The sequence below is a fragment of the Protomyctophum parallelum genome (assembly GCF_964188405.1).
Source record: "Protomyctophum parallelum genome assembly, chromosome: 7".
Classification (NCBI taxonomy): Eukaryota; Metazoa; Chordata; class Actinopteri; order Myctophiformes; family Myctophidae; genus Protomyctophum; species Protomyctophum parallelum.
The window spans coordinates 32935294-32962617 of NC_139705.1; the positions used below are offsets into that span (position 1 = coordinate 32935294).

Consider the following 27324-nt stretch of genomic DNA (forward strand, 5'->3'; position numbering starts at 1 on the left):
ACAGAAAAAGAATATATAGAGTTGATGTTAATGGTCTTAACTAAAATGTATACGTTTTGGAGAGCAGACCTGTGTGAACTTGGTGGTGTAAAAACAATAGATGTGGACCCTGTAGTGTAAAAATTGCAGATTTATGGAATCGAATGTTAATCTACATTGTTTCTTGTGTCTGGGTAGCTCAATGGGAATAGCACTTGTCTCTGAACCACAAGGTTGTGGGATCGAATCCTGGCACAAGCAACTCTATGAGCAATCTGGCTCCCTGAGCTCCCCAATCTGGATTACAACTATAAGAAGCTATAGACTTGTGTTCTTTGCTGTTGCTACCCTTTAAAAGGTCATGGCCATTGATAATTAATTGGGCATTTGAAGTAATATATATCGAAAACTGCTAATTATTTCAAAATAATATTCTCAACTGTTGCTCTGCAAAGAACTATTCGTCAGTGCAATAGCTTTAATTTGCCTGCGCTATTTCAGGCAGGGAACAAAAGGCAGTGAGTGGTGTTTTTTTCTTTCTTGTAATGGCATTAATTATTTAAGGTGTATATTTAATTCAATTTACATGTGTGAATCAGCCTGTGTGGCTGGGGGAATACGATCCCTCCCTACCAAATTAATTCAAGAAGAATGTTACTGAGGATTCACAGTTCACACCCCTACTTTGCCCCTGTTCCTTTATGCATATATTATGTATTATTTATGGTGCGATGGATGCGTACTGCATGCGCTGACGCGGATTCCCCTGTGCTGAAAAGGAGCGACCCACTAACTGCGCCTATTTTCTTTGCAGTACGGCAGTCCACAGTGCTCCGCTATTCTCCCCATGGAGCAGAAGAGAGAAAAGGATGCAGAGAGAGCTGAGGAGAAGGGAGGTAGAGACTGCTCCATATCTGAACCATCCGCAGTCGCTTCCATCCACGTTTTTTATTTTTTCTTATTTCTTATTTCTTCCCAGGCTCCTCTCCCTTACAGAAGAGGTACAGTACACTCTTTTCCATTTTCAGAGCATGTTCATCATTTTTGTCAAGACACTTGACAGGGTCACATTAGCATCCTGAACCTGTGAGCAGAATATTGTGCATAAAACATATATACAGCATGCAATGTGCACTGAGTGTCTGTACTGTACAGTCAAATCCTCAGTTTCAGTTTAACCGTTTGTAACTCAGTGTGTACACTCTCAGAGTTGAATTATCACTCAGGATTTTACTGTGGGTGCAAACTCCATGCCATGCGGGTCCCATGTCAGACACACCTGTGAGACCCAGCGGCTAGAACTTCATCTTTCTCATCATCATCATGATCATTTTCGTCACTCTCACAGGCTCAGAGCTGCTGATGGGAGACAGAAAGGTGCTGCTGGATCTCGACTACGCGGGCGAAGCCCAAGGCAGCGACAGCTACGGGAGTCTGCGGAATGGGGGCTTCATCCCACCGAGATATGTGAGGGCTATTCCCCCCCACCCACACACACACACACACACACACACACACACACACACACCGCCTCTATGCAACACACACACACACACACATACACACACACACACGCACGCACACACACAAGCGTACATGAACACACTTTCCTATTTTGAAAAACATTTTAAAATAGTTCAACTAACCAATCTACATCGAGACATTGTGAGCTTGTAGATCGGCTATTTGAACTATTGTAAAAGGTTTTCTAAAATGGTAAAAATGGCAAATTAGTTTAGGGATAAGGGTTAAGGGGTAGCGCAAGATGTAGCCCCAAATCTCTAATCCTAACCCCCAATCTGAATCTTTTGCTAATTTTAAATTGGTATGCACTTGTACTTTTGCGTGCACAGATTTCATACTGTACAATCATTTAGAAATAATCAAAGATTGTTATCTTATTTTTTCACACAGTGAAAATGAAACCTGGCAATTTATTCAAACACCTTATTTGGTCAGCTGACACTAACCCTTCTCCCCAGGCTCACAGAGGCACCATAAAAACCACACAGGCTATTATACAGTATACCATTTTGGTCAAAGAAATGACACCGATAACCGCAATGAGCATTATATTAGGCAATAGAAGCATTAGGAAAATAAAAAAACTTCCACAAACATCACACACAATATAATTGGGCTTATCACATTAGCCATCATGCTGCCCGACTGTAACCCCCAAGCCCCAACCCCCCACCATACTCGTCTCATTTTCTTCACGCCTCGCCGACCCCTCCAAGACGATGCAGTAAATCTTGAAAGGCTTTTTCCTCCAAGATCTGACATCCTCTGCTCTGTGTATGAGCTTGTGGTTTTGAGAAGTCTCGCATTTCTATATGGATTTCGCCATGATCTAGGTCTAGGAGATTGGTGTACAGACAGTACTTGATGAAAAAGCTTGTTCCTAGCATTTTCTTTTTCTTTTATTCATATGTTTTATAGAGAGTGCAGCTAAAGATCAATATTGCAAAGTGGAGCCTGTTTAATGGCAAAAGATAAGATAAACTTGTAGAGACCCATAGAAAACAGAGTATTTTTTATTTATTGTGCTTTCGTCCTGTTATTGTTTGCTCACTGAATAAAGTACTTAGTGCAGTAGAGTACTGTATAATTGAATTGTATCGGTTCATGTTCAGCTCTTAGCTGCAGCTGGTGATGAAAATGACGACGATGTCGACCCCATCTACCTTCAGTTTGATACAAAGAGCGACCAACCAGCCGCTCTCCAGGGGAACTACTTCCGAGATGGACGCACCAAAATAGGTAGGTGTCGGGTGTCATTGGCTGTGACAATCCACTGAGCATTCCCTGACCGATGGTCCCAAATCTAACCCCCTGCTGGCCTCTGCTGCCAACTGTGTTGAGACCAGTGGTGCATGGAAAGGAACCAAGTACATTTACTTAAGTACTGCATTTAAGTACAATTTTGAGGTATTTGTACATCAATTGTTTTTATTATTATTACAAAACATACAGTTATCACTTACATTACTCAAGTACATAATGAATGACGGACTTTCACTTGTAACGGAGTAGTGGAGTATTGATACTTTTACTTAAAAGTGAAACAATTGGGTACTTTTTTCCCCCCCACCACCGGTCCAGACTTTGTGCTGGTGTGGGAGGTGCGATCCCGCAAAAAGAGACGTCGCTCCAGGGAGAGGGAGCGGGCCGATCCCGCCAGAGAGGAGGAGGAGGAGGAGGAGGAGGAGGGGGAGACGGCGGCGGCAGATAGGACGAGCAGATCGGAGAGAAGGAAGGCCCAACTGGCAGAGTGGAGGGACAGGTTCGTGCAGAACCTGCAGAGTGTCGGCTTGCTAATGGAGAAGGTACAGTAGTAGTAGTAGGTCACGTGTAAAGCAGCTTCCATCATTAATTAATGATGACTACTACAGATGTCCTGTGCTGGAAATAGACGATCTACAAGCTCAGAAAGCATCGGGAGGCAAATCGTTAATTGACCTTATAGATCTGCTATTTTCACAGACGGGATTATAAATTGGCACAGGAGCTTTTACTTTGTGTTCCCTCTCTTGACTCCTCCCACTAGGAGGAAACATCCAATGAGAAGAAAACCATTCATTTCCTGAAAGTCAGCGCCCCGTGGGAGGTGCTAGTTTATTATGCCGAGGACCTCAGCCTGAGGGCACCGCTGCAGGTGCTCGTTATATTTATTCTTGAAAGGAAGCTGGCCTGGATATCGTGCTGCTGTAATGCCAATGATGAGTTTGTTCATTCAGTGAATGATTGGAAATGTTGTTTTCCCCACAGGCGCAGCCCAACCCAGACTTCAACACTTCTGATCGGGTTCTTAAGAAACTATACATACCGAACATCATGGCAGAGTATGTGCCAAACAGACCGCTGGACTACTACACATGTGCCTTTCGCAAGTCAAAGATGCAAAAGTAATAGTCTGATCCACTTTCATAGCTGTCATAGGCCCTGCCATATAATGTATATTGCATGTAGTAGTACATACAAATGTGGCAGAATAGTTCACGCATTGGCATATCCTGATGGACTTTTCCTTTCAGGTTCCTCGGTTCAAACAACCAGGAAACATATTTCACAAATACTCAGAGGCACCGCATAGTAAGTACAAGTACGCTTCAAAATCCTGACCCATTTTTGACGAGTTAAAATTGCCACTTAATTTGGTAGTGTAGTGTGATCATTTGACTCCCCGTCGATAAAAGCACAATGAAAATGAAATGCATTCTGCACCAAGTGATGGACCCTAAATGGTCTCCATTCCAGGTGTATGAGATTAATTAAATCGTCTCCATTCCAGGTGTATGAGATTCTTGCTCGGACGCAGTATGGCAAGAGGAAGCGAGCAGAGGTTGGCGTGGCGAGGCTGCTTAACGAGGGGGCGTACACAGCCGCTTTCCCTCTGCATGAGGTTAGATCATCACTACAGTTTCACTGTAGTCATCTCTCTTATCAGCACATGTGCACAGTTAGTCAGAGATTGTATTTGTTTTGGTATTTGTACAACTCTCAGAGTTAAATTCATGCTGAGGATTTGACTGTTTGCCTGTCCTGTTGCTCAGGGTCCCTTTGAGCTGCCAAAGTACGAGGTGCGACCTGACGAGCTGAATAAGAGGCAGGTTCTGTTCCACTACTGGGCCCGCTGGTCCAAATGGTGCAAGTACCAGCCGCTGGACCACATCAGAGAGTACTTTGGAGAGAAGATTGCACTTTATTTTGCCTGGCTAGGTAAAGCATGCATCCTAATGTCCAAAGACGAGATCTTTAATTAGTGTGGTTGCCTATAGGCAAGGAGACTGTTGGCGTGCAATAACTCTATTATCCCCTCTGATTGGCCAGTGATTCGGAACTCTTCCCAAAGCTTTTGTGCACTTTGCCCTCATCTGATTGGACAGTATACGGTGTCAGTGACATACCCAACTCAGTGAAAGAGAGAGGCAACCACACTCGCAATTCTGCAGGATTTCAGTATTCTCATCGTCCTTTCCATGCATTTTAAGATTGCTTACATATAAGGCGGATTGCCATACTATTCACTATTCATTTTACAGCTATTGCATTAATACATTTAACTCTGGTCTTAAAAAGCTGTTTTTTGCGATGCATCAAATCCCCTGTGAACTTATTCTTCGGTGAATGATGAACTTGTGTGGTATGTTCTTAAAATGCCTAAAATCTGGGCGCTGGGGGGGGTGCAAGGGGTGACATTCCTGCCCACCACCACCTCAGAGGTGCATCCGGCTTGGCCGGGCATTCAAGCAAGAACAACTGGCCATGTTGGCACTGGCAGGAGGGAAGCTGGGCGAGGGAGAGCGATCTCTATGGGCGAGGGAGAGCGATCTCACTAGCAGCTCCTACATATTGGTCAGGGTGCCTGTGTTCAGGGTGGACACATTATGTCCTCCTTTAGTTTTTAAAGATATTTTTATCTGCTTTTATTGATTGTACCAGTGGAGATTGACAGGAAACTGGGTGAGAGAGAGACGGGGAGCAACATGCTGCCAGGCTCCATTAGAGCCTAGTGTATGTGGTGTGTGCCTGTGCCAGCGGGCGCCCCACATTTTGTCCTCATTGTCGGATGAAAAGAATCAACCATGGATGTAATACATTGATACATAAAAGTATAGTATAATAATAACATTTGGGTACATCCTGTTCTGTATACAATATATAATATAATTCTAAATGAAATGTGTTGTGACTGTATTGACTTTACATGTTGTGCAGTAATAGAAAAGAGTAATGCATCGTGATGCATTGCAATGCATCGTTGAACCGAATCGTTAGCTGGTGAAACATAATCGAATTGAATCGTGAGGAGGGCAGTGCCAGTTTACACCTCTAGCCATGATGGTTGTCTGTGCTCTCCCTAGCACCAACTTTAGGAGGCATCTGTGACAAGAGACTAGAATACACAAGGAATTGGGAATTGGCATTTTTCAGTTAAATTGGAAGAAAAATGAAAGAATTGGTCATTTTCAGGAAGAGTCATGTGTCCCAATGGGACATGCTGCCACTATTGCTCCATATAGATAGGTTTAATATGGAGCAGCTAATCCAGGGTGGAACAGACATTTATTTCTGTCTGTCTGCAGGTTTCTACACAGCCTGGCTGCTGCCTGCTGCAGTGGTGGGAACCTTGGTGTTCGTGTCAGGAGTCATGTCCATGGGAAGCAACACCCCCGCGTGAGTCCAAACCTCTGCTTTTAGGCATCACATATGTCTCCTTATTGTTTGTATATTGTATTCCAATGGGCATTTGCCATGGTTTTAATCATATAAAAAATGGTTTAAAGAAATAAAACAGGACAGAAACTAAGATTGTTTGAAAAATAAGAAAGTTTGTGAATGTGTGTGTGTGCGGAGAAACTGAATGGGTTACATTGTTTCATCGGACAGATTCTAGAATCTAGATAATTGATAGTTTCGGCTCTTTTTACAGGATGAATCGCGCAGAGATTTGTACACAGTAAAATCTAGTGCTAATTTAACTCAAATGGATATAAATGTAACACTGGGAATTTGTCTGTGTAGCCAATGTGACAGCTAAGTATATTGACACCCATTTTGGGAGGGAACCCCTTTTGGTGTTAGCATTGTTATGCTTTAGCTATTGAAAAATAGCAGATCTAAAAGAACTTGTAGGTCTGCAATTTTTGAAAAATCAAAGAACGACTGACATAGAAACATAGCTTTTTCAGAAAACTGTCAGGATTTAGAAGACATTTTTAGAATATGATCCCAGCCTTCCCAGGTCAAAATGGGTTAAAACAGAGGTTATAAAATCATGCCAAAAAAAACATACCAAAAAGAACTTGCAGATGGCAGCCAGACACATCGTTACTGTATGATATCCATGGCAAACATACTCATAGGTCTTGCTGATATTCCATTTAACAAACATAATACATTATTATAGTGGAAAATAATGGAGCAAAACGTGCAAAAAATGCAATTCTGAGGTCAATGACCCCTCAAGGTCACCAGATGCTGAAAGTTTCATGCTTTAGTCATAAAATGCACAATTGATTTGGTTATCCGCCGCACTATGATAAAGTCTGGTTGATGAAGCTTGGCTAATGTCATTCTTTCAGACATTAAGAGGAACATTAGTTTTGCAACATTTCTTGCTTTGAGAGCAAGAATTTAAGAATTATTTCTTGCATTTTTTTGTACTCGGGGATTGCTGCTCAGCTCATTGTCTCCACCAGGCTGAGAGACTATGTTTTGCACCCTGTCTGTCCGTCCGTTCGTCTGTGTGTCCGTCTGTCAGTCTGTGAACAGCTAATCTCTGGCACCGATTGCAGTGAAACTGTGCATGCACACTCTCTGGGTGCTGGAGCAGGACCTCTGCCCCAGATATTTCAGATCGGCCTGTTATAGCACCACCAATAGGCAGACTTTTGAAATATATATATATATATATATATATATATATATATATATATACTCCTACAGATTTGTATCCATGCATCACACACATCGGTACACAGTAAATTTGCAGGATTGGTCCGTGTTGAACAAAATACCTCAAATCATGAATGCTGCATGCGATTTCCTTGAAATGCCGCCCTTTTCAAATTGGCCTGTTGTAGTGCTATACCAGCAGGTCGATTTTTTTAAAACATATTTTTGGAACAAAAAGCCTTAAAGGTATATTCAGTGATTTCACTCAAAAAACCTTAGGTTTCGTTTTTGGCTGTGGGACCCAGCCTTTCGTCCAATCAGGATAGAGTCAAAAACGAAACCTAAGGTTTTTTGACCCCCAGGGGTTAACTGGGGACAGGGAGGAACTCCTTATATGGCCAGCACACTCTATAGTAGGGAGGATTATCACAACAAAACAAAAAAATAAGTGATATTTGAATTAAGTGAAATCACTGAATATACCTTTAATGAAAGGCCTAGGCCTGGCTCCTTTTCACATTTCACACCAGGAGGCAACAATAACCTACCTGACATGGTGGGGACCTCTTTTCTTTTTATTAAAGAGACGATTTTATGGGTCTATGGGTCTCAATGTCTGTCTGTGTATCTGCGGCTAGTGTCACAAACCCCTGGAACGATCGGTGCAAATGTCTTGTGCACGCTGCCAGTAGGTACAGTTTGTACCGTTATCCCCCAATATTTCGTCAAGACTGCCATCATCAATATGACATCATCAACATGATATCAGAAATCCACAGAGAAGCCATGCCGTTATTAGAATATAGTTGCTAGGGCCTAGCAGCTATATTCTAAAGAGTCTAAATAACGCCCTAGCAGCTATATTCTAAAGGGTCTAAATAACGCCCTAGCAGCTATATTCTAAAGGGTCTAAATAACGGCCTAGCAGCTATATTCTAAAGGGTCTAAATAACGGCCTAGCAGCTATATTCTAAAGGGTCTAAATAACGCCCTAGCAGCTATATTCTAAAGGGTCTAAATAACGCCCTAGCAGCTATATTCTAAAGGGTCTAAATAACGGCCTAGCAGCTAGGCCATCAGTGCATATCATCAGCATATCTTTTCATCTTTTCATCAATCGCTTTAATAGCCATCCATTTGCAGCTACAAATTGCCTGCTGCTAATATGATTATGGCTCCATCATCCATCAGCCATGCTTCCTCATAATAGCCATAGTGAAATAATTATATAGTGATTTGTATAGTGATTAAACCACTTAAATCCTATGTTATACTTCGTCGCACGTCACTGGTGCGCAAAAGTCGCGAAAATAGCCAATCGACAAGCTGATGGCCATTTTGGCTATCTCACACGTGTGTGTGTGTGTGTGTGTGTGTGTGTGTGTGTGTGTGTGTGTGTGTCACTGGCACATCTCGAGAACTGCCCCACCGATGGACTTCAAGCCTGTCGTGTCTATCGTTGAGGACTCAGTGAGTGATGCTCAGAGTGGGCAAGTCAGATCTCCCAGAAATATAGATACATCATACTTTGTTGGCAAACTGCAGCAAGCATGAAAAGTTTCACTCTGATCAGTCCAGCGGTTCCAGAGATTGTTTACGCACAGACAGACAAACAGACAGAGACACACACAGACACGCAAGCATCGACGCGCACGCACGCAGAGCCACACACACACACACACACACACACACACACACACACGGCCAAATACACTATTTCAGCCTCCTGGAATTCCAGCTGGGCAGAGCCTAAAATCAACACACTAATTGTGTAAACCACATGGGTATGTGGTCAGGTTAGAATATTTAACCTATTCTGGGCGGGAACCCATTTAGTGTTTTAAGCATTATGTTACACTTTAGCTATTGAAAAATAGCAGATATACAAGCTCATAGCGCGGCACCGAGTGCCACGCTACGAGCTTGTAGGTCTGCTATTTTTGAAAATTCGTGAAAATGTGGTGCAAATCTTTGAATGTATATTCTTTCAGAGCGAACATTTTAACTCAAATCTCTGCTTCTGGGGGGGTCCCTGGAACAACATATTTTCAGATGGGGGTCGGTGGCCAATTTCATATAATTTCTGGGATCCTTGACATGAAATAGTTTGAGAACGACATAGAAACATGAGGTTTTTCAGGCATTTGTAGAATCGTCCTCAGGCCTAAATGGGTTTTAATAATGCATCACCTCGGTGAGCTCCCTTCTACCGACCGACACTGCAGTGCTGGATTGTTTCCCTTCTGAAGTGAATCTCTGGGTGACGGCAAGCTGTAATAACGCCTCGTCAGAAGGTCCTTATTTCACCCTATCTGTTTCCATGGCAGCCATACTGACCATGACTTCCTCCTCCGAGGGGCTTAGTGTTTTCAGTTTGCACTCACCCCGCAGCTATATTTATAGTGCCTTCAGTTCGAATAAGTGGCAAATGAGAAATACCAAAGAGTTTACGACGAACGAGACAATAATGTTTGGGAAGCAAAAGCAATTGTCTTAACGTACGGGACACTTGTGTGCCTGTTCATCTGTAGTGTTAGATTAGGGCCACGAATCACTGGAGACTAACGGGGAGATCTGTATTGGTAATAATGAACTGCACCACGGCAATTAGTGGATAATGATCTTTCCATTATTCACATAGTCTAGAGGTCTCTCTCTCTTCTTTTGAGTGCTGCATCTTATATCTTAATGGTGTGCATTGCAGCATTCACAGTTGCAGCTAGCCATCCTAGCTGCCATCCCATCCAAAATATTAATTCACCCACACAATCACTGTGCTTTTACTGGGATCAAGGTTGAACAACAGATGGCAGAAGCATAGGATTTTGTATCCTAAGAAACAGCCCTCTCAGCCTCTCGCATTCATCTTTCATCATTTATTTTTAGATTATTGTCACTTTGGAATAACCTGCCTCGAAACCTCGTTAAAAAGCATCTAAAATTCCATTTGATACAGTGAAGTGTTGTGTGTTTTTTGTTTTTTTTTTGTTTTCACTAATCTTAGCTATTTTTTATTTACTAATTGTATGTCTAGTGTAATGTTTATTCTTATGTGGACCCCAGGAAGACTAGCTGGTTGCTATGGCACCAGCTAATGGGGATCATTAATAAAAATCAAATCAAATTGCTGATAAGAATTCAGTGACGCAGTCCTGTTTACCATTTAATTGTGCTTCTGAGAAGCAGAGGTGATTCAGATTTCCCATTATATAACTTTACTAAGAACTAAATCTGCATGGCTTTTAATATACAATTGTATAAGTCTAGATATAGATTAACCACTTGAGCATTATTTTCTACTTTGTTGCACAAGGCCTAGGACGTTGCGTAGTAGTGACGCATTGTGAGCTTGTAGATCTGCTATTTTTGAAGCTTGTTGCCTATAATGACATGCCCAAAATACAGATGGATTATTAATCAGTAATTTATTTTAATTTTTATCTGACACAGATGGATGCGCCCACGGTTATTTATTCTTTCATTTGTCCCTTATCTCTTGCACCTGGCCAGCGTTTCTATTGTAACAGGTGGCATGGATTGTGTTAATCAAAATGATCCCTGGGTCGGCGGTTCGAATCCCAGCTCATCCTGTCTACATGTGGAAGTGTCCTTGGGCAAGACACTGAACCCTACATTGCCTCCAATGAGTCGGTCGGTGTGAGCTCGCCACCATTGGTGTGTGAATGTGGGAAGTGGCGTCGACTGTTCGCCGCTTCACCTCCCAATGTATGAATGAATGGACCATTGTAAAGCGCTTTGAGCACTTGGAAAAGTGCAATTCATCATTCATTATCAGTAATTTAATGAAATTTATCGCATTTTTTTTTAAATAATACATTAAATTGATCGGTTCTATTATCTGTATGTATACCATGCATGTCTGCAGGAAGGAGATCTGTGACAGTGGAGACAGCTACCTGATGTGTCCTTTGTGTAACACCTGTAAGTCGTGGAACATGTCAGACATCTGCCCCATGGCCAAGGTACTAAATCCAGGGTTTATTCAACAACTGTTCTCCCAAAACTACATTGTGTTTTTAGTAAAGATCGTTTTCTGCTGGCAAGTTTAACACTTAAATCCTATTTATAGTATTGTGACTTGTGAGCATTCTGCTATCTTTTGCTTGTTCAACATTTGTATTTATTTGGCCTATAATGACACGGCCAAAGCAGGGATGCCTGTAGAAATGAAGCATGGGTACTGCAACTGCACCCAAAAAATGGGTTCAGTACCAGGAGTCATCTTTGCCTCTCCTGTCTGTCTTTCAGGTGGGCTACCTGTTTGATCACCCAGGCACGGTTTTCTTCAGCGTGTTCATGTCCTTCTGGGCTGTTACCTTCTTGGAGTACTGGAAACGCAAAATGGCCACCCTCGCCCACCACTGGGACTGCATGGACTTCCAAGAAGAAGAGGTTTCGTGTCCACCCATCACCTCGATTTAATATTAGACAGTTAGTTTACAGTTAGCTTTATGAGTAATAGTTTTTTCATTGGGAGGGGGGGCTGATTTGCCAATATGGAGAGTCAATTTCGGTTTATTTTCTTCACATGAGTTTTATCCCATGATTTTGCAACCCATTTTTTCACCCAGTGTCAATTATCTAATGTAATCCTGGGCGCTACACTTTCTCTGCCCACATGGGGGGGCAGCGGACTGACCTCATGCTTCTTTCTATGCATGAGGAGTCCAAGCTGCTTCTTTTCACCTGACAGGGGAGAGTTTCACCGGCTGGACGTAGCGCGTGGAAGGAACACGTTATTCCGACCAGTTACTTTCCCCTCCACCAGGCGCCAGGAGGAGGTAGTTTAGAGACCGAATCTATTTGTGACGTCACGTGACATGAGTTTTCAACTTCGCACGTCACTCTTGCTGATGAATCAATTACGTTTTACAAGTCGATGTGGTCATACATTTCAATGTCCCCCTTGTCTCTCCAGGAGCGACCCAGACCAGATTTTGTAGCAATGGCCCCTGCTATGGAGGAGAACCCGGTGACGGGGGTCAAGGAGCCCTACTTCCCAGAGAAAGCTAGGCTGACCCGCATGCTAACTGGGTCCATGGTCATCGTTATTATGGTGAGACACTCTGTATTGACCCGCATGCTAACTGGGTCCATGGTCATCGTTATTATGGTGAGACACTCTGTATTTTAATAGGTGGTCTGTTTTCTTATCTCACCTTTAATAGTCATCTTTTTTTTTTTTTTTTTTTAATGGCTGTTTTAGCAATTTAAAACAATTGCAGATTAAAAAAAAAAAAAAAAAAACACACCTGTGTGAAGTGAGGGGCGCTCTTGTCATCGTACATCATCATGCATCATCTCATACTGGCCAATCAGTAGAGCTTTGATATCTACTGGCCAAGCGCTTAAGCGCCATTATTGGCCAAGCGCTCCCACCGACATCTGATTGGTTAGCCGATTTGCTCGTCTACTACATACAGTATGACGTAAATTTTCCCTTCAATGTGAATGGCGTTTAATGTTTTGATGTGTATATTTGGCAGAGTTTTGACCTAATTTCTCCATTCATTGTCAATGGCAAATATTGAGACGCGGACAAAAGCTGTAGAAGGGGCTAGCGCCGCTCAAAAAAGCCCCAAATGGGGATTCGAGGGTTCAAGTGGTTAAAAGACCTGTGGGTTCTTCCACTCAATAACAATAATGGACAAAAATCAAAAAATGTCTGAATTTAATTGAACCACGTCATGTGGCCTCTGGACGTGTACTGACCTACAGTATACTGTAGAAGATTATCCAATCTCAATTACAAATGGCATGCTCGGATACAGCGCTGAGTCAGCATTGTTATCACAGAGGCTAGTCAGCACAGAAAGGGAACATTCACCAGGGTGCAATATGTGACCATCTGGAAAATACATAATGAGTACACACAATGAGACCTTGTATTGATGTTGAAATGTAGGCGGCAGGACAAAGCTGTTTTTATCATACAGGTACACACCTCTGCCGTTATGCTGTGGTGGAAAGTCACTACGTACATGTACTCAAGTAGTACTGTACTTAAGAGAGGCAATCTCAGAGGCAAATATTGTACTTTTTACACAACTACAATTATTAGTTCACTTTGTAGAGCTTTATTATTAATGCAAAAACATTCAGCCCTATTTAAACGTTGGGGTATTTGAAAATAGCTGTTCAACTGAGCTGGTAGATCTGTTTTTTTTTCCAAAATACTTTTTTTACATTTGAAAACGTATGAAATGGTACATTCTGCATAATGATTACGGTACTTACTTTTGGTACTAAGTATATTTTCATGTCAGTACTTTTCCCACATTGTGGCATTGATACCAAAACGTGAGCCATGGTTTTCACCTGTGCTTAATGAAGTCAGTGAAATGAATTGTAATCTTTTGCCCGTCACTCAGCTGTGTGTGGTGATGATCTTCCTGGTGACGGTGATCATGTACCGTGCTATCATCAGCGTCATGATGTTCCACACTGGGAGCCCAGTGCTGCGCACACAGGTACGCTTTAGCCTCATTTTATACTGTGTCGCATGGCGAAAATGGCCGATCTACAAGCTCATAGCTTGTTGCACCGCGTCACTTTGTGAGCTTGTTGATCTGCCATCTTCGGCACTTGGCACCAGCCTCACCTTCAACGCGGCAGGAAATCCTCATTTAAGTAACACAAAGTGTGTGTGTGTGTGTGTGTGTGTGTGCGCGCCCACAGGCAGGGAACATCGCCAACATCTCCAGCAGCATGGTGAATTTGGGGCTAATTCTGCTGATGGGACAGGTTTACACCGCATTAGCAGAGAAGCTCACTAAATGGGGTAAGAGCCAGCGGCACTCTTTGGCACCCCTCCCGTTTGATATACAGCAGCGATGCCCACTGCTCCGAAGCATCTTTTACTGTTGGTGCCTTCCCCGTTGATATACGGGATCAATGCCCAGCGCGTGGAGGAAGAGCATCCACTGACTTCCAGGTCGGAGTACTTTAGGTTTTACTGCAGGTGCACTAAAATGTGTTTAAGCTCAAGTCTTCAGGGCTAAGGTTAGTCTTTAGGTCAGTCCCCCACGGAATATAAAATTCAAATCTAATACAGTAAAAGATATTTCACGTAGCTCTTCCTTGGACCGGCCTGTATGTGGATTATACCACGAGGGACTTGACCTTTTTTCTTTGCTCTACCTCATGGGCCTACTCGTGGATTATACCAGTGTCAGTCCTGACTCCTTTTTTCTATGTAGATTATGACGATTTAGATTAGATTAGATTTTGCACGTTAATACCATGACATTTAGGAAGTTAATTCCATGTACAACGCACTGACTTCTGTGTTTTGTATGAAAGTATTGTGGCAGGTCTGTGACCAATGAGCAGGTGGAACAGGGGATTGCAGCAGTTTCAAACGGCTTTTTATTTGTTTAGTAGCAAATCATACAGCAGGCAGGAGAAACCCCACATAGGTTCCGGATAAATTATATTCCATACAGTATTTGTTTCACAGGCGTCTTCCACAGCCTTGAGAAGGATGAGAACAGAAGATTAGATTTCAACTCAGGTTTGTACAGTCTCTGATAGCTCACTCCTCACTGGAGGGCTTTGGTTTTTAATAAACGATAAGAGGTGACGGCGATGCCTTGCTTCGTGACGTCATCGGTCTTTATCTTTAACTGTAGCGGGTCTTCTCCCATAGCGGGGGTTCAGCTCCGAGAGAGCACAAGCCGTTCAGCCGATCCGGCGTATATAATGAGCGCCTGTTTGCCAGACAGGGCTCAATGCAATGTCTCAGAATTATAGGTTTCTTTCCGACCTTATTATTTGTAGTTTCCGCGTCGTCGTCGTTGTGGTAGGGCTGCCCCCCTCCCGCAGCGCGATACGTGGGAACTGGAACTCCTGTTCCTATATTTTATTCATACAGTCCGATAGTCTCTGTCCCTCGGACATTTCCTGGACCGTTCCTAAAAGCCTGTGGTGAGAGGAGAGTGACAGTTAAGACATGCAGGGTTATACACATGAAGGGGTGTTTGGTGGAAGTGTGTGTGTCTTCTTACCCCCCGACGGTTGCTGTGCGTGCCTCCGTGAGCGTGTGTGTGAACCAGCCGCTGTCAGACGCAGACTGAATCTTCCTTTTTATATGACGGGTGTGGCCGCTTGCTGATTTGGGTGTGGTCGTTCCATCATCTCAATCTGGCGGAGGAGGAGATTTGGCACGTATACATTCCCTACTATGCGGCCGAGGGCGGGCCTAACGGTCCGAGGCGTCTTCTGTCTGACAGCGTGTCTGGTTGCCCTGGCAACGCACTTACCATCGCGGGGTGTCGCTAGCGAGACCCCACAGTATATAATGCAATGTACAGTACATTGTGCATTATATATATATATATATACACACAACTTTGTACTGTACCTTATCTCAGGTTTATGTGTAAATATGTTTTTTTTATTTTTTTTTACCTTGTCTCTTTTCCTTGATCTCCTTTCCCCCTTCCCCTCCCACACCCCCTTATTCCTCCCTTTCTTTTCTATAGAAAATAAATATGATAGGAACTATGCACAAAAACGAATTTCACCCACTCTTTTACTTGGTAAATCTGTGATGTGACAATAAAGCTGATTCTGAAATATAAATTATAAATGTAAAACAAAAAAAAAGAGTGCCATACTGGCAGTGTGCACAAGACACTTTGCTGCTGAACAGTCAGTTCGTGAAATGAACCATGGACAGAGACGCGAGCACGCTAAAAGTTGATCCTAGTTACTCTTTTAGTGACTTGAGTTGAAGATCATGTTTATTGTCTTCCTTCTGACAGAGATGCACAGAACGCAGACCCAGTATGAAGACGCTTTCACTTTCAAGGTGTTTGTCTTCCAGTTTGTCAACTTCTACTCCTCTCCCTTCTACGTTGCCTTCTTCAAGGGGAGGTGAGAGAGAAGTGACTCACACTATCTCTGCTGTCGGGGAAGCAGAGCCATTCAGTAAGACAAAGTTACGACATTGAGGGGGCAGAAAACAGCCTTCTCGCGTGGTTCATGTACTCACGCGAGCCCATAGACAAAGCATTCTGTAAACGTATGTAGAAGAGCCTGGCCCAATGAAGTGAACGGAGTTGTCGTAACTCTGTCTTACTCTATGGCTCTGTCGGGAAGAAACCACCTAACTCCAAAATGTTCAGGAAATGAAAAATATAAATCTTTCAGGAAATTGAGAAAACCGTATATTTTGAAAACAAAGCAATTCTGCCTCATCAAAGTTAGTGTTGTGACTTTATATACAGTATTTTCAATTACTTGCATGAGAGGGGGAGAGTTAGTTGCTTTAGCAGACAATTTGTCCACTGGAGTTGAGAGGTTTTGTCCAAAGCATTTTTTTAGTTTTTTTTACTACATTCCATTGGTTCAATATTTTCGGACTATAGCACTGATTTATGCAAAAACAATCTAAAACCTCCTAAATGGAGTTAGGTTTTCTCCCGACAGCAACGGAATGCAACACTGTTTTCCACTTAAACCCATTAAGACCTGAGGTCGATTTTTACAAATGTCTACTAAATCCATGTTTCTATATCTTATCAGTGGTGCTCAAAATGTTTCCTGCCAAGGATTCCCAAAATGATCTGTATTTGTCCGCCGGCCCCCATCTGGATCCACAGAAGCAAATTATAGAGTTTAAAATGTTCTCACATTTTTCAAAAATAGCAGATCTACTAAGCTCGCTATGAGCTTTTCGCTATATGAGCTTGTAGATCTGATATTTTTCGACAGCTAAAGTTTAAAATAATGGTTAACGTGGTTAAAAGCTAAGGTGTCACAGATTATGTTCCAGGTTAAACCCTATAAACTGTACTTCGACCCCTCCTTTTTTCCTCCAAATTTCCTCATTGAAAACAGCTGATCTACAAGCTCACAACGCGCCAGCGTGCGACACAAGCTTGTAGATCAGCTACTTTTTGCAGAATGTACATGTGGTTAATTTGTTAACTTTTTTTCCCCTAAAAAATAATTCAATGTAAAGAATTTAATTTTCTTTTTTCATGTCACTGATAGATTTGTGGGTTATCCCACCAACTATGGCACCTTATTTGGGATGAGAAACGAAGATGTGAGTTTTCTCTATTATGTTTGGATGATATTTGTGGTTCTTAGCCTAGTTCCACGGTTTCGGTACAGTAGTCTGCTTTAGGTCGAGCAAGGAGCTTATTGGGAGCAAATCAGCTGTAGCTTTTAAGTCCCTAAAGTTACAGTAATTTGTAGTATAGACAGGAATTTGTTTGTGTATTTTCATTTATTTTAAATTATTATTATTTACCCTATAGAGGGTATGTGCATGCTTAAAGTGAATGGCACATCGAGTGGCAAAGCACCATGCAAAGTGAGTTTAACATTGTTTAACGTTGTTTAATGCAATCAGATAGGACTTTTCTGTTTGCATGCATGGGTTGTCAACGCCAGAAATTAGTTTTTTGCCAGTCAGTAGGCATTCCTGCATAACTTCTGAGTTTGATGATGATATCACACGCATACCCTTTGGCCTGAATATAAGACTTGCGTTTTTTTAATGGAATTATACAAAAAAAACGGGTCTTATTATAATCGGGGACTAGACTATTGGACATTCAATGTTCTTTTTCCACAAATGAGTTTTGAAAAATGGGGGTCGTCTTATAATCAGAGTCTTCTTATATTCAGGACAATACGGGTATTACATTTTGATCTGTTTTATACACTATATATTTTACCCTACTTTTGATCATTATTATCTATTATTATTAGTAGCAGTGGTAGTAGATTAGTACCAGTATTATTATCATCATTGTGTGTGTGTGTGTGTGTGTGTGTGTGTGTGTGTGTGTGTGTGTGTGTGTGTGTGTGTGTGTGTGTGTGTGTGTGTGTGTGTGTGTGTGTGTGTGTGTGTGTGCACAGTGCGGTCCAGGTGGCTGTCTGATTGAGCTGGCCGAGCAGCTGTTCATAATCATGGTAGGGAAGCAGGTCATCGGCAATGTCCAGGAGTTTGTCATCCCGTAAGTAGTATTTCTTTCTGAAAAGTATTTTTTTCTGAAAAACCTCATGTTTCTATATCGGTGGTTCTCAATATTTCATGTCAAGGACCCCAAAAATGATATGCAATATGCCTCCCCCCCATCTGAAATGATGTTGTTCCAGGGACCTCCCCAGAAGCAAAGATTTGAGTTAAAATGTTCACTCTGTAATAATATATATTCAAATTTCAAAGATTTTAGGCACATTTTCACGATTCTTAAAACACCAAAAGGGGTTCCCGCCCAAAATGGGTTAAGACCAGAGACCAGATTCTACACAATCCTGACAGTTTTCTGAAAAACGTATCAGTGGTGCTCAAACTTCTTCATGTCATGGACCGACAGAATTATCTGTATTTGGCCCCCCCATCTGAAAATATGTTGTTCCAGGGGGCCCCCGGAAGCAAATATTTGAGTTAAAAAACGTTCGCTGTGAAAGAATATATATTCAACGATATGCACCACCATTTTCACAATTATTTACAAGCTCGTAGTGCATCATTTGGTGCCGCGCTATGAGCTTGTATAGATCTGCTATTTTTCTGGTTAAAAGCTAACGTGACACATATGTACCAGGTCTTAATGGGTTAACCACGTAAACCCTCTAATCTTAGTAAGACCGACCAGTTACAACTGGTATATTTTTCCATCTACACTAATGGCCCCAATCTTGGGCGTGCCTTACAGTACCAACTTCTTTGCCATAATTTACTATCTTGAAAAACAAGATTAGAAGAGTAGTTAAGTAGGTGGCGCAAGATATAGCACCTAGGGCTCTATTTCGTCTAAATGCTAAACCCCTTATCCCTAAACTAAACTTCTTTGCCTTTTTTTACTATTTTGAAAAACATAGCCGATCAACATCGACATGTTGTGAGCTTGTAGATTGGCTATTTTAACTATTCAGAAATGTTGTTCAAAATAGTAAAAAAAAAAAAAAAAAAAAAGAAGACAAAGAAGTTTAGGAATAAGGGGTTTAGCATGGACGAAAATGGAGCCCTAAATCTCTTCGCAGAAAATGAGCAGATCTGCAAGCTCACCAACGTGCCTCGTTACGGCCACTTAATGGCAGCTAAGTTCTTTCTTTGTGTTATTGTGTATAAATCAATCAAGTATAATAAATCAAGCCTGTAGTCTGTGTTGCATTAAACTTCCCTTCATGTTGAGTGGAGATGTGTTTGCTTGGTGCAGTACACTGAGTACAGCCCTATACCGTACTATTACTGCAGTACTGGCACAGTCAACTGTGTGTGTGTGTGTGTGTGTGTGTGTGTGTGTGTGTGTGTGTGTGTGTGTGTGTGTGTGTGTGTGTGTGTGTGTGTGTGTGTGTGTGTGTTCAACAATGTACTGTATTGTGTGTACTGTACTGTACAGTCAGAGCGCATAGAGAAAATTGGACACTGTTACACAAACAAAAAATCTCCCTCCTAAGTCTCTTTTGTGTTCTCTTAGAATAATTAGTTGATGTTGGGATTCAAGTGGTTAAAGAAGCAGAAGCTGCTACAGTACTATAAGCCCTGTGGTGAGTGTGCTATTTTAATTGACTTTAATCATTGTGCCCTGTTTGACAGTAAGGTGAAGGCCTGGCGCCAGCAGCGAGATATGGCCACGGTGCGGGGGAGCAAGGTGTCCGATGAACCGCGCCGCTGGGAGGAAGACTACCAGCTGGTGGAGTATGAGGGCCTGTTTGAGGAATACCTGGAGATGGGTGAGGGTCTGTCTGTCTGTCTGTCTGTCTGTCTGACAGATGCTCTAATGCTTCCATCATACAGTCTGGACACAAGGGAAGAATAAAATATAAAGCGGAAGTGGAGCCTCCTCCCCACTTCCATTTCGTCTTTACAGACACGCAAATGTATCCTAATATAAATATAAATGATCTAAGCATATATATAGCTTGCTTATTAGCAGAAATGGAAATAAAAAAATAAGCTCTAATGTTATATTAAAATATAACGGAAATGGCAGCTTCCTTACTGGGATTTCGGGAGGTGTAGTTCCAGAATATAGCATTCGGAGATTGTGGAATAGTTTTCTGGCTAGTGGCTACGCAAGACTATTATTACCAATAATTGCCCACAGAACAAGTTGTCCTTTTGTATTATTATTATGGCTGTGTCAACTGAACCTGAAGTTTGATCTTTTGGACACAATTTGGAATGGCTGGCCTATATTTTGTCTTATGACTAATATTTGATAGTTTTTTTTTTTTTAATGTTTTTGAAATGTATGACCGTTTTCATCAACAGTGTTGCAGTTTGGGTTCATCACCATCTTCGTGGCGGCGTTCCCGCTGGCGCCTCTCTTTGCGCTCCTCAACAACTGGGCAGAGGTTCGCCTGGACGCCCACAAGTTTGTGTGCGAGTACCGGCGCCCGGTGGCCGAGCGCGCCCAGAACATAGGCGTCTGGTTCAACATCCTGGAGGGCCTGTCACACCTGTCCGTCATAGTCAATGTGCGTCACGTGCTGAGGATTTACTGTGTGCACCGTCCAAGTTGTTCATATTTGACTTTTTTTACACTTTTTACAAAACGTTTGCAGACAGCTAATATAAAAAATTACACCCTTGTACAAACATGTTCAGAACCCATTAAGACCTGAGGCCGATTCTACAACAAATGCCTTCTAAATCGGAAGTTCTCAAACTTTTTTTGTCATTCAAAGTTATTCAAACACTTCAAAAATAGCAGATTGAGCTTGTATATCTGCTATTTTTGAATGGCGCTAAAATCTAAAATGACACTGATTCTTTAAACACTTGTTGGGTCGTATGGTCCCTTTCGGCGTTCACCGCGTGCACGGGGGGGGGGGGGGGGGGAGGATCTGGGCTGTCAATCTCGCATCGGGGCCCGTGGGACATTCCCTCCGCCACTGGTGATCTACATCCATATTCTTTCATGCTTTTATGTCCACAGGCTTTCTTGATCGCCTTCACATCAGATTTCTTGCCTCGCTTGCTGTACCAGTACAAGTTTCATAAAGAGCTGCATGGATATGTCAACTTCAGCCTGGCTCATGCTCCGGCTAATTACACCGTCTACCCGATGTGCAGGTGAACTGCACGTTGACGGAGCAAAAAGGCTCACTCTGCATGTGCGAATGCTTGGGGAAGAAATTGCTATAAGTTGTATTTTTCTTGTAGCACGCCAGAAATTAAAATGGGAAAACATCAACAATAACGTCTCTAAAAGCCTGACCCTGAACCTACAGACCTCTTGGATGTTAGTCTTTCTTTTTAATTCTGGAAAAACTCCAAAAGTTTAAATGTAGCACTCGTTATGAGATTCAGAGACTGGACCAACAGAGGGCAGCATTTCTCATGTTATTGTTGCAGCTGCATGTCAGATGCCTCTTGTGTTGATTGACAATGACAAGACTTAACAGATAGATGTGTGTGTCTTCTTAAGGTATAAAGCTTTCAGAGATGATGATGGAAACTACACGTTGTTTTACTGGGAGCTGCTTGCTGTAAGACTGGGCTTCATCATTGCATTTGAGGTAAGACCGCAACAGTGTACTCAGAAACTCTGTGAGGACCTTGAGGTGGAACCAAATGGACCTGTACGGGTCCATTTGTAAATCAACACTATAGTCTCTCAAGCCAGACTATCTATTCCACCATCTTTGAATGTAAGAGAGACTTGTAACAACGCCCTGTAAAAGTTGACAACAAGAAGCTGTCATCTGCTCTTCAATTCGGAAGGGTATTTTTTGTGCTGCATACGAAAATGTATTTTTCCATTTCTGCTAAGCAGCTAGCTAGCTGTAGAGAAGGAGACAACTGACAAGACTACCTCACAAAATGTTGCCCCCCCAGGTGTGTCTGACCCAATACCTTTATTTATATAATGGACACTGGACAGGTCCGCCACTATTACAACAACACAGTGTGACATCACGTTGTATATCTTGTATAGGCCTCGACTAGCTAGCAAACCAGAAGTGTGGGGTGGGAGTCCCACAGAAAAATGTCAGTGCGTGGCCTAATCATATTATGCCGTGTGTGTGTATTGGGCCCTAATGCATATCAAACAGGGAACCTTGAAATAAATAGTCATCATTGCTGTATTTTATCGTTCCATTCAACTGTGTTGCCTATGACTGATGTTTCAGTGTTGTCCATTTCATGTCATGCTTGCCCGTATGTCCACGGTAATTTATGTGGCAGTGTTGAAACTGGCTTAGCCTCAACAATCTGTCATCCATCTCTTCAGGTTTATAACCACCGTATTGATTAGCTATCTTGTCGCTCCCCTTCTCGTCTCTTCCGTTCCAATGCTTCATACGCTCTCTCTTTTCTACCGTCTTCTCTGATTTTGTCAATATCGTGCTGCCTTTCTCTCCATGTCCATCATCTCTCCTCCATCTCTGGACGCAGCAGCCCTCACTCTCTCCTCCCCCTGTTGGCTTCTTAAACCTGATTCATGCTTCAGCAGAAATGTGACACATCACACACATCGGCACTTTTTGCACTTGATATATTCAGCACTTATTCTCTAAATCAGGGGTCTTAGACAGGGGATACGAGACCCCTAGGTACTAGTCCTCAGAGTCACTACAGGGGGTTAAATGTTTTTGTGTTAAGAACATCTTATGTTTTTTCATTATTAACCACTTGAACACAAGCATCCCTGTTCTTAGGTGGACCATTTGCCGAAAATAGCAAGATCTGCGAGCTCACTACGCATTGCTTGTAGATCGGCCATTTTTGGCAAAGAGGTTTGGTGTAGAGGGGGAGAAAGAGCAGACCAAGTACAGGGCCAGGGTCATGTTCATTAAGTATTTAATACACATTAACATGAATGAATCCAACATACACTGATGACCGGCAGTGCTGTCAAACACGTTGATGAAAAGGTTTGCAACACAATATGTAGTGGGGGTCCCTGCTTAATCTCTCTCGCAGTATCAGCTAATGGTCCTTGGCCTGAAAAACATTGAGGCAGTTGTGCTTTACACGTGGCATCCTGCAGCTTTAACTGTAACCGCTTATGCCTGAGTTATACGTCGTTGTATGATGGTGTCGCAACGACACCGGCATAGAGGATAAAATAAGCTCAACATAAGGCCTAGACCACTAGTGATGGAAAGTAACTAAGTACATTTACTTAAGTACAATTTTGAAGTATTTGTACTGTAGTTATTATTTTGTAGATTTTGATTATTAATTACGTATTGCGAGCTTAGATCTGCTATTTTTAAAGGATTTGTACATGCATTTGAAAACTTGTAACGTAGTAGTTCTACATTGCAGTATTGATACTTTTGCTTTTGATTGATACTTTTGCTGTTTTGCTTAAGCAAAACAGTTGAGTAGTTTTTCCACCACTGGCCCTATAGTCTAGACTATATTTTCAGATGAAATGCCCCAGTGGGGCAGGGGGGTTAATGTGGTTACGATAAGCTCTTAAACCTGGAGGTGTAGCTGGCGCGGCAGTTCTCTCTCTTTTCAGCTGTAAATCTTCCTTGGGTGTTAATCTCTCTCTCTCTCTCTCCCCTCCCCTCATCACTTGGCAGCATGCGGTGTTCTTCGTGCTGCGTGCCATCGACTGGATGGTGCCCGACGTGCCCGAGTCTCTGGAGGTGCAGATCAAGCGCGAACGCTTCCTGGCCAAGCAGGCCCTCACCGACAACCAGGAGGCTCTGCTGGTGAGTCGAGGCCATGGGCCAGGTCAGTGGAACACAGGGACATGCACGCATGCACACACACACACACACACGCACGCACGTCGCGCACACACACAGACCTAGGGTCCTAGAGACTCTTTAAGAGAACCACTTTTCCTGTTTTGTGTTCTGTCTTTTACTGTCTTTTTCCTTGTCCTTCCTCGTTTGGTCTTCCTTGCGTTGCATCTGCATGGCTTTCCACAACCGTATCATATGGTTGATTTAGCATTTACCACACATGGTCATGTGAACTGATTGATATGAAATTCTTTTTTACATTCACGGTGTGCTGTAGTTGTAGCCAGAACCATAGTTTATTCCCTGTGGCTTGGTACTGCGAAGGAAATCTCCTATGTGCGATCAATTGCATTCCCAACAGGGCAAGTGGGGCAGTAGTGTTAATAGGTTACATATTAAACCTGTCTCCCAGACTGCTTTTTTCCCATAAATAAATTCCACACTTTATAGGCTTCTAAAGCCCCCTGTGCCTAGGAACCTAGTACCTCCTACAAACTCACTACACACTTTGCAAAGCACCTGCAGCTCGACTTGCTGTCATACTGTAGTCTGTAGAGTCCCGACTCCACAGTCCCACACAAGTGAACGTGATTGTTGAAGATGTTCTCGCATTACCAGATACAATTTTATAGCATTCTGTGGAGGTATAACTGGTATAACCAAGTAGATATCCCTGAGATGATTTCCTAAGGAATAATAAACTGGGGGAAATGGTAAAGGAATGTTCAAGGGGAAAGTCGTTCGTGGTAATGACTCACTTTCCTCCCTGGCAGTAAAATGCGTCATGACCACTAATTTCAGAGAGATTAATTAATGAGAACCTCCCACATGCCTATGTATTTATTACCATTTAATCATTTAATCACTTCCTTATTATTGAATTAATCAAATAGAAAAGGACGGGTACAACGGGTATTGTATAGCCGGGTGAGGCATGGATCTCCAACTTCCATCGTTACCGACTCGGTGCTCTACAGCCGGGCACCGGTCTAGTATATATATATGGTATTCTATCCTAATAACTAATCTACCAATAATTACGATGCAGAGGTCTTTTAAAGCGGTAGTTAACTATACCTGTAAAACCGGAGGTCAAATTCTGCACCTGAGAACGGCGGCGTGTTAAATCCCCCGCCCCCAGGCTGTTGTACAGCCAACATAACATCGTGCACCGTCCCCAGCCCGGCTGGCCACCCATGCTGGACTGATGCATGCGCTGCAACTCCATTATTTTCTTAGCGATTATGATAAAGATCACTTTTCCAATTACTCGAACGATTGAGAAGCAAATAAAAAAATATATTTTTTATAAAAAAATCGTCTAAATTCATTAACATGATTAAACTTTCAATAGCCCTATTTTATATTTCCCCGTTTCATGCAACTGTTTTCATGCACATGAATGTAAACCATTATCTATCTCTTTTATATCTGATGAATCAATTCGTTTAGCTGCTTGCCCCCCTAGCTCAGTGCTGTGCTGTGTTGATGGTGTGTGTGTGTCCCTGTGTTCTGACCAACAATGTTGTGATGTGTTTTTCCTTTCCTGACGGTAGGGTGAGTATAGTCCTCAATCTGTTCTGCCTCACCTCATGCTTGGTTTAGATTCTAATCAAATGTAATGGAAATGGTTAAGTGGTTAAAATCTAAAATGACACAGATACTTTCCAAGTTTAATCAGTTAATGGACAATTTTCAGTGTACAATACACACACACACACACACACACACACACACACATACACATTCAACCTGTATATAGGAGGGGCTAGCGCCCCTCAATAACAGAATGGACCCCTAAGGTTCATTATTTTGTTTAGTTTTTTACTGTATAAAAGATCCTTTGGAATAGAACTGCACAAAAACAATAATTCAAAGTGTAGTTTAATGTTACATTCTCTGTTTTATGTACAGTAGGCTATTTCAGTGGTTCTCAAATGTTTTCACATCATTACCCCCACATGAATATTATATGTATTTGTGTTGTGAAAATGTTTAAAATGTAGTAGCAACACTTTGTGGACGTGTAGATTTGCTATTTTCAAATATCCAATGCATATAGAGGGTTGAAGTGGTGAAACGGACTCTGAAGCAATATTATCTGATTTAGCTGCTGGGGACCCCCTGGAAGCTTTTGAAAAGAGGGAAGCACGCACAACTCCACTGTCTCAATCTCTTGCAACATTTTACTGGGTGCACGGTCAGGAAACACTTTAGAAGAAAGAGAATACCAGCACTCACGGAGTCCTTTAAGGCACTTTATTGTTTCATCTTTACATGGGCAAGGTAAGCTGCAAGCAGCAACACAACCTGGAAGCCTCTCATGGACCCCACTTTGAGAACCACTGGACTATGTCATACTGTAGCAGTAAGCTCAAAAGCTTATGTATAACCTGCTTTGTCACAGACAAAAAAATAACACATGAGTAACTGATTCAGTTACAGCATTTTCATTGTCGTTGCAACAAGGTGTAAATTAGCCACTTATGGTAAAATAACACATTTTCTAACCGAATCAGTTACGGTATTTTTGTCCTTAAGGTGTAAATTATGCCCTTAAGGTGTTTTTGTCTGCTTCAGTCAGAAGTCCACTGACATATAGAATTATATCTCTCTCTCTGTCTGTCTTGTCTACCTTCTTCAACCCTCTACTGTACTCCTTGCCCTGTCAACCCTCTACTGTACGCCCTGCCCTGTCAACCCTCTACTGTACGCCCTGCCCTGTCAACCCTCTACTGTACGCCCTGCCCTGTCAACCCTCTACTGTACGCCCTGCCCTGCCTTCAAGCAAGCAACGCGTCCTCTGGCAACATGAGTTAAGACCGCAGAGCCCGAGAGACACTGCAATGAAGACGAGGAGGGGAGGGGAGGGGAGGGGAGATACAGTTTGCCCAGGGATAGCGGAGATTTACGCAGCAAAAAGAATCCTCAGTGCTCATTTTAAGATGCAATCTGTTACTGTTATGTCCTCGCTGGGATTCCAACCCAGGTCTCCAGCTTACACATTAAAGGAGTATAATAATGACAAATAATGACTTTACCGGTATTTTCCATATTTATTACACACCCCATGAAGCCTTGATTTGTTTTTTATTTGTTTGTTTTTGTTGCATTCCTAAAGCCAATAGGACTCAGTAGCTCAGTAGTCTCCTCCTGAATCTCTTATTGACCCGGTCATGCATGTATAACGTCATGTACGAGACCAGATTTCTACCGCTCATCCAAGAACGTCATCCTCACTTTGGG

General features: G+C 42.4%; 1 protein-coding gene across 1 annotated transcript; it reads left to right on the forward strand.

The window, feature by feature from the left end:
• Window positions 1-826: 826 nt before the first annotated feature.
• Window positions 827-26941, forward strand: ano11 (anoctamin 11; the record flags this gene model as incomplete). The annotated part of the gene is made up of 24 exons (XM_083769776.1): window positions 827-875; window positions 1328-1446; window positions 2616-2742; window positions 3085-3308; window positions 3530-3637; window positions 3751-3887; window positions 4017-4074; window positions 4274-4384; window positions 4536-4701; window positions 6069-6159; window positions 11267-11363; window positions 11650-11793; window positions 12320-12457; window positions 13773-13871; window positions 14080-14182; window positions 16167-16278; window positions 17401-17455; window positions 18277-18374; window positions 19964-20100; window positions 20642-20847; window positions 21309-21445; window positions 21801-21891; window positions 23911-24042; window positions 26867-26941. 24 exons carry the CDS (start codon window positions 827-829, stop codon window positions 26891-26893), a joined length of 2766 nt encoding a protein of 921 aa, XP_083625902.1. The 3' UTR covers window positions 26894-26941.
• Between the last annotated feature and the right edge of the window lie 383 nt (window positions 26942-27324).